The sequence below is a fragment of the Oncorhynchus keta genome, chromosome 32 (genome assembly GCF_023373465.1).
Source record: "Oncorhynchus keta strain PuntledgeMale-10-30-2019 chromosome 32, Oket_V2, whole genome shotgun sequence".
Lineage (NCBI taxonomy): Eukaryota > Metazoa > Chordata > Actinopteri > Salmoniformes > Salmonidae > Oncorhynchus > Oncorhynchus keta.
The window spans coordinates 9390936-9399282 of record NC_068452.1 but is presented as its reverse complement, the minus strand read 5'-3'; the positions used below and the strand labels follow the sequence as shown (position 1 = coordinate 9399282).

The following is an 8347-nucleotide window of genomic DNA, read 5'->3' as shown; positions in this document are numbered from 1 at the left end:
AGCTGATACGGGTACTCGGTGAGGACAAATTACATTCGTGGCGAAAATAGTTACACTCCTGTACAGACGGTGGCGGTAGAGAACTGTTGATTAACCGAAGAAGAACCATGAACCAGTGCGCACTCATTTACTTCCTGTGTTTTCTTGAAAGTGTGTAGAGAGAGGTGAGTGTTCTCACAGTCTCAAGTCAGTTTATCTGCAATCAGGGCTCAGGAAATGCTCTGTTTGCATACATATACATATTGATCTGTTTAATCTGTACATTTGTCTGGTCAGCGGCACCAGCTATCAGTTCGAGGGGATGAAGCTTACTAGAAATGTTAAATAGCTAGCTAATGCTAGTTAGCGTGCCTCACCGCTTCATTCATTGTACTGTACTAGCTGGCCAGTAGTAGCTAAAGCTAGCTAGCAAACTAAAGTACCCCGCTTGTTTTTCATTTATTTCTTTATTTGTTCATTTTGTTTAAAAAAAAATAGTGCCCAGCTAATGTGGCTATGTTTTTGTTTTGTTGTTCCAGGTGAAAGAGCGCCAGGGGAAGTTGTTAATAATGGATATTCGACCAAACCACACCATTTACATCAATAATGTAAATGATAAGATCAAGAAGGATGGTAAGAATCACAGTGCAACTTTGTTCCAAGATCATGTCTCTAGCTACAGCGTTCCTTCAGGAATAGATAGCTATTTATCTTCATGTACTGGAGCTGTAGTACGTTTACATAGATTTCTTTGTCTGTGTCAATTGTCTATAAGTAACAACAGTTAAGTAACATTTTTTTTGTTGCCTTCTAGAACTGAAGCGGTCACTCTATGCCCTGTTCTCGCAGTTTGGGCAAGTCATGGACATTGTTGCCATGAAAACCATGAAGATGAGAGGGCAAGCGTTTGTGGTGTTCAAAGAGCTTGCCTCGGCTACGAACGCACTGCGTCAACTTCAAGGTTTTCCTTTCTACAATAAGCCCATGGTAAGTTACTACTTAGTTTCACAAATGGGAGTAGTACAGGGTGGTATTCATTACCATATATGAGCAAAACATTTTGCACTGTAGCAGCTAAACATTTTGCTGTGAAAAAGGGGAGTTTCTTAGTGGACAAGTTCAGGCAGTTCCTCAGCTTTTTGGTCTGTTTTCTTCCATTTGGTTTCTAGTGAATACGACCCAGGTCTGTGCTAAGCAAAAATCTTATTGTACTTGTCTCTTATTTTCAGCGCATTCAGTATGCTAAGACAGACTCTGAGGTGATCTCCAAAATCAGAGGCACATTTGGGGACAAGGACAAGAAGAAGGACAGGAAGAAGAAGGCTCAAGATCAAGTGGCCAACGTGGCCAAGAAACCAGCACTGGTGAGACTAGTATATCCAATCACATTTTCAAATGTTATTTGTCACGTACGCCGAATATAATAGGTGTAGACCTTGCAGTGAAATGCTTACTTTCAAGCCCTTTAACCAACAATGCAGTTTTAAGACAAGTAAATGTTAAGTGAAAAATAAAAGTAACATATGATTAAAGTAGTAAAATAACAGTAGCAAGGCTATATACAGGGGGTACAGGGTAATGTGCGAGGGCATCAGTTAATTGAGGTAATATGAAGGCAGCGTTTTTAAAGTGACTATGCATAGATAATGAACAGAGGGTAGCAGCAGCATAAAAGAGGGTGGCAATGCAAATAGTCCGTGTAACCATTTGATTAAATGTTCAGGAGCCTTATGCCTTTGGGGTAGAAGCTGTTAAGAAGCCTTTTGGACCTAGACTTGGCGCTCCAGTACAGCTTGCCGTGCTGTAGCAGAGAGAACAGTCTATGACTAGGGTGGCTGGAGTCTTAGACAATTTTAGGGCCTTCTTCTGACACCACCTGGTATAGAGGTCATGGATGGCAGAAAGCTTGGCCCCAGTGGTGTACTGGACTGTACGCACTACCCACTCGGGATTCAGGAGGATAGAATTATGGTCAGATTTGCCAAATGGAGGGCGAGGGAGAGCTTTGTATGCATCTCTCTGTGGAGTAAAAGTGGTATCGAGTTTATTTTTTTATTTCTTCTTCTGATTGCCCATTTAACATGCTGGTAGAAATTAGGTAAAATGGATTTAAGTTTCCCTGCATTAAAGTCCCCAACCACTAGGAGCGCTGCCTCTGGATGAGTGATTTCCTGTTTGCTTATGGCTGAATACAGCTCATTGAGCACTGTCTTAGTGCCAGCATCGGCACATAGGCTATATGACTGCGTCCCAAATGGCATCCTCTTCTCTATACCATATATTATAGTGAATCTTTTTGACCAGAGCTTGTAGGGCAGGGGTCGGCAACCTGCTCAACTGCTGCCTTTTTTTGGCCCCATTTGTTTGAGTAAAAAAAGACTGTAATATCACCAGGAATTCAGCTAACATTTGTTTAATTTAGGAAATATGTTCCCAAGAGACCTACAGTTGAATTTGGAAATGTACATACACTTAGGTTGGAGTCATGAAACAGATTATTTCACTTATAATTCACTGTTTCACAATTCCAGTGGGTCTGAAGTAGAGGTCGACCGATTATGATTTTTCAACGCCGATACCGATTATTGGAGGCCCAAAAAAGCCAGTGCCGATTAAATCGGTCAATTAAAAAAATATATATTAAAAAAAATGTATTCGTAATAATGACAATTACAACAATACTGAATTAACACTTATTTTAACTTCATATAATACATCAATAAAACATTTTTAGCCTCAAGTAGATAAAGAAACATGTTCAAATTGGTTTAAGTAATGCAAAAACAGTGTTGGAGAAGAACGTAAAAGTGCAATATGTGCCATGTAAGAAAGCTAACGTTTCAGTTCCTTGCTCAGAACATGTGAAAGCTGTCGGTTCCTTTTAACATGAGTCTTCATATATTCCCATGTAAGAAGTTTTAGGTTGTAGTTATTATCGGACTATTTCCCTATATACCATTTGTATTTCATTAACCTTTGACTATTAGATGTTCTCATAGGCACTTTAGTATTGCCAGTGTAACAGTATAGCTTCCGTCCCTCTCCTTGCTCCTCCCTGGGCTCGAACCAACAACACAATGACAACAGCCACCACATCGAAGCAGCGTTACCCACGCAGAACAAGGGAAACAACCATCCCAAGGCTCAGAGCGAGTGAAGTTTGAAAAGCTATTAGCACGCGCTAACTAGCTAGCCATTTCACTTCGGTCACACCAGCCTCATCTCGGGAGATGATAGGTTTGAAGTCATAAACGGTGCAATGCTTGACGCACAAAAGTGCTGCTGGCAAAACGCACAAAAGTGCTGTTTGAATGAATGTTTACGCGCCTGCCTCTGCCTACCACCGCTCAGTCAGATATTTAGATACTTGTATGCTTATATGCTCAGTCAGATTATATGCAACACAGGACACACTAGATAATATCAAGTAATATCATCAACCATGTGTAGTTAACTAGTGATTATGATTGATTTTTTTTATAAGATACGTTTAATGCTAGCTAGCACCTTACCTTGGCTTACTGCATTTGCGTAACAGGCAGTCTCCTTGTGGAGTGCAACGAGAGAGAGGCAGGTCGTTATTGCGTTGGACTAGTTAACTGTAAGGTTGCAAGATTGTGTCCCCCGAGCTGACAAGGTGAAAATCTGTCTCTCTGCCCCTGAACGAGGCAGTTAACCCACCGTTCCTAGGCCGTCATTGAAAATAAGAATGTGTTCTTAACTGACTTGCCTAGTTAAATAATGATTAAATAAAGGTGTTAAAAAAAAAGGCGAATTGGCGCCCAAAAATACCGATATCTGATTGTTATGAAAACTTGAAATCGGCCCCGATTTAATCGGTCGACCTCTAGTCAGAAGTTTAAATGCACTTTGACTGTGCCTTTAAACAGCTTGGAAAATTCCAGAAAATGATGTCATGGCTTTAGAAGCTTCTGATAGCCTTAATTGGCCTCAATTAGTCAAATTGACATATTTTGAGGTGTACCTGTGGATGTATTTCAACGCCTACCTTCAAACTCAGTGCCTTTTTGCTTGACATCATGGGAAAATCAAAAGAAATTAGCCTCAGAAAATAAATTGTAGATCTCCACAAGTCTGGTTCATCCTTAGGGAGCAATTTCCAATCGCCTGAAGGTTCCATGTTCATCTGTACAAACAATACTACGCAAGTATTAACATCATGGGACTACACAGCCGTCATTCCGCTCAGAAAGGAGACGCGTTCTGTCTCCTAGAGATGAACGTACTTTGGTACGAAAAGTGCAAATCAATCCCAGAACATCAGCAAAGGACCTTGTGAAGATGCTGGAGGGAACAGGTACAAAAGTATCTATATCCACAGTAAAACAAGTCCTATATCGACATAACCTGAAAGGCTGCTCGGCAAGGAAGAAGCCACTGCTCCAAAACCATAATTTAAAAAAAAGCCAGACTAGTTTGCAACTGCATATGGGGACAAAGATTGTACTTTTTGGAGAAATGTCTGATGGAACCAAAATAGAACTGTTTGGCCATAATGACCATCGTTATGTTTGGAGGAAAAAGGTGGCGGCTAGCAAGCTGAAGAACACCATCCCAACCGTGAAGCACGGGGGTGGCTGCAGCATGTTGTGGGGGTGCTTTGCTGCAGGAGGGACTGGTGAACTTCACAAAATATATGGCATCATGAGGTGGAAAATTATGTGGATATATTGAAGCAACATCTCAAAACATCAGTCAGGAAGTTAAAGCTTGGTCCCAAATGGGTCTTCCACATGGACAAAGACCCCAAGCATACTTCCAAAGTTGTGGCAAATGGCTTAAGGACAACAAAGTCAAGGTATTGGAGTGGCCATCACAAAGCCCCGACTTCAATCCTATACAAAAATTGTTGGCAGAACTGAAAAAGCATGTGTGAGCAAGGAGGTCTACAAACCTGACTCAGTTACACCAGCTCTGTCAAGAGGAATGGGCCAAAATTCACCCAACACGTTTGACCCAAGTTACACAATTTAAAGGCAATGATGTATGTAACCCACCAGGAATGTGATGAAAGAAATTGAAGCTGAAATAAATCATTCTCTCTACTATTATTCTGACATTTCACATTCTTAAAATAAAGTGGGGATCCTAACTGACCTAAGACAGGGACTTTTTACCAGGATTAAATGTCAGGAATTGTGAAACTGAGTTTAATGTATTTGTCTATGGTGTATGTGAACTTCCGACTTCGACTGTATGTGATCGTGTCTCAATGTATTTCAATGTATGACATTTTTCACATTGTATTGACATGTGCACAAGTATAGTGAAATGCCTTTCTTGCCAGCTCTTAACCCAACAATGCAGTAATCAAGATCAATGTAGTACTAAAAATAACATACGGTAGAACAAAAACATAAATAATAAGAACACAAGAAAGTACGCTATTTACAGGTTCAGTTCCATTACCATATTTACAATGTGCAGGGATACTGGAGAAATAGGTAGTAGATGTGTTTAGGGGTAAGGTGACTAGGCACCAGGATATACGATAAATAGAGTAGCAGCAGTGTATATGTGAGTACGTGTGTCAGCATTGACGTGTGTACATGTTATATGTCTGTGAACAAATGAAGTGTGTGTGTGTGTGTTCGAGTGTCATGGTGCATGAGTGGCGGCAGGTAGCCTACTGGTTAGAGCGCTAGGCCAGTAGCCGAAAGGTTGCCGACAAGCTAAAAATCTGTCATCCTGCCCCTGTTCCTAGGCCGTCATTGTAAATAAGAATTTGTTCTCAACTGACTTGCCTAGTTAAATAAAGGTAAAATAAAAATAAGTGTGTAGAGTCCTGTGAGTGTGCGTAGAGACGGTGCAAAATCAAATAGAAGGCACTACTTAGATTTGTTCTAATTATGCTCTGGCCCCCGACCATCCGCTCTGACAAAATGTGTCCCGATGGCTGAATCTAGTTGCCTACCCCTGCCATAGGGCACGAGTATTTGTCAACCTATTGCACATAGCCACCCTGTACGCTTTTGAATGTAGTCAGAAATTGTACTCCAACGCTATTTTCATAACTTGTTTATCCTTTCTATTAACAGGGATCAGCCAACACAAACAATGCTCCAACAACCATGCAGGTAAGCCTTTCTAGCCCTATCAAGAATTATAACCTAGTTTGCTGAGTAAACTGTTTGTCCTGTTCTTTTCCTGCTGCCATCTGTAAGTGTTTGATAAAAGATACAATTTTATGTGACGTCTGTCAGATTGCTCTGTGTAATCCACTGTGTTCCAATAGAATATCAAGTTTAGTGACTTCGAACACGCGCTATCACGTGATACTTCTATAAATGATTTAATGCTAAATGCTTGTCCTGATTTGTTATCGAGTTGGAATCCATAGTTTTTGATAAGGAATCACATTCTATGTATCCCCTGCCCCCCCAAAAAAGAATCAGCCGTGCAGTGACGTGGCTGCGCCTTCTCCGTTGACAGACAACGGCTCCCTGGGCGGCGGTCGCGTAAAATGCTGTTTAAAAAATAAAAAAAATATGGTTTGCACCACCCAAAGAAAATAACGTAGTTACACGGGAGAAACATAGGTACAAGTTACACAGTAAAGAATGCATTTATTTTTTTTCGAGTATCGACTGATATCGACTGTGACTAGGGGGTACACTCCGCCGACCTGTCGCAACTCCATTGAGATGTATATGGAGTTGTTTACTCAGCAAACATCCCCTGTGTGTGACGGACTAAATCACTAGTGATGATGGACTCTTAATAAGCGCAATGTTGAAGTGACTTGTATTCTTGCAAAAAATCTCTTCTCTCACTACTTAAGGAGCCTTTTGCTGTTTTGATACGCCCTGTTTGGTTTAACTGTCGGAGGGCTACAGATAGTCTGGTCTGCTTATTGACTAAGCTGCAAAAATGTTCCATGGGAAGGTTTTATGTGACAATCACAGACTGATTTCTTTGTCTTTTTAGGTTCCAGACAATCCACCCAACTACATTTTATTCCTTAATAACCTGCCAGAGGAAACGAATGAAATGATGCTCTCCATGCTGTTCAATCAGTGAGTATTGAATGATCTTGTTGTGAAATGAGTAAACTCCCCTAGATGCCTGATTGCATTCATTTTTCGGCAGCAATTGTTATTGAGTCTGGCTCGTGAACTTGTGAAATATACAGTAGTTGCTTTATATCAGGGTTTCTTAAAATATGGGTAGGAGCCCTTGGGCATGTGAGACAGGTAGGTTGTGAGTTATGAGAATACACGTATAATCACACACTATTTCTTCTTAATTTGGGTCGTTGGAGGACGATTTGGGTCACAGGAGGATGGTCAATTTCTAATTTCTGCCCCTGAACAGGCAGTTAACCCACTGTTCCTACGCCATCATTGAAAATAAGAATTTGTTCTTAACTGACTTGCCTAGTTAAATAAAGGTAAAATTTCAAAGATGTTGATCTCCGAGCTGAAATAGTTTAAGAACCTCTGCTTTATATAATTCAGACTTCACCATTGCCAGGTGGTGAAGTCTTTGATGTGTGATATTTTGCAGAATGGCAACTGGAGCTCTGTTCAAGAGGGTGCAAAACTACAGGACGTTGAGATAGAAATGCATTGTGTCGAACAAACCTGCTTATCTACCATGTAGAAAAGAGAGATCATGTCAGCTCTATTCATCACATTTCTGAACATTTCGCCTCCCTCATAGATTCCCTGGTTTCAAAGAGGTGCGACTCGTCCCTGGCAAACACGACATCTCCTTTGTAGAGTTTGAGAGCGAGGGCCAGGCGGGAGTGGCCAAAGATGCACTGCAGGGCTTCCGGATTACGGCCCAATGCGCCATGAAGATCACTTACGCCAAGAAGTAGTTCCCACGATGACGTCACTGGACAGGGAACACACATTGGACTCTGGGTTAGAGATGGGTTGGACCCCCTGATTTTTACTTAGTTTTTTGTATCGGCTGTGGAAACTCCCAGGAGTTTTTGTTGTTGTTTTTTTTTGACTGATTTCTGTGCAGTCGCTGTGAGGTGGACCGTGAAGAGAATCCTCTAAACATCGCCTCTCTATTTTGTATGGCACAGTAATAAAGAACTTTTGTGCAACTGTGGTGCCTAAGATGCTTCCTCTGACATGTTCCAAGTTTCTATCCCTGGTCCTGAAGGCCCCAAAAGGACAGATGGTGATTGTAGATTCAAGCCCAATAACATGTAAAAAAAATGTTGTCATGACATCCTTATTCTCTGAAAACATATAAATGTGAAATTGTTTTCTTTGCAAATTCACATAGTTGGGGACACCAATCATTGGTCCAGTGATCAAGTGTGTAAATTGTCATAGTTCCCATCCCAGTCATATGCTAACAGCCTGAATACAGTTATTACAGCTCAGTT

General features: G+C 41.1%; 1 protein-coding gene across 1 annotated transcript; it reads left to right on the top strand.

Annotated features, from left to right (window-relative positions):
* The first annotated feature begins 26 nt into the window (after positions 1 to 26).
* LOC118365018 (U2 small nuclear ribonucleoprotein B''-like) lies at positions 27 to 8059 on the top strand. The gene is made up of 7 exons (XM_035746909.2): positions 27 to 164; positions 519 to 612; positions 794 to 966; positions 1209 to 1343; positions 6039 to 6077; positions 6928 to 7016; positions 7663 to 8059. Exons 2-7 carry the CDS (start codon positions 549 to 551, stop codon positions 7820 to 7822), a joined length of 660 nt encoding a protein of 219 aa, XP_035602802.1. The 5' UTR covers positions 27 to 164; positions 519 to 548; the 3' UTR covers positions 7823 to 8059.
* Positions 8060 to 8347: the final 288 nt, after the last annotated feature.

Excerpts from the sequence above, each read along its gene's own strand:
- LOC118365018 (XM_035746909.2), top strand. The coding sequence starts at position 549 with ATGGATATTCGACCAAACCACACCATTTACATCAATAATGTAAATGAT. Across the intron at positions 613-793 it reads TGATAAGATCAAGAAGGATG|AACTGAAGCGGTCACTCTAT; the intron begins GTAAGAATCACA and ends GTTGCCTTCTAG. Across the intron at positions 967-1,208 it reads CTTTCTACAATAAGCCCATG|CGCATTCAGTATGCTAAGAC; the intron begins GTAAGTTACTAC and ends TCTTATTTTCAG.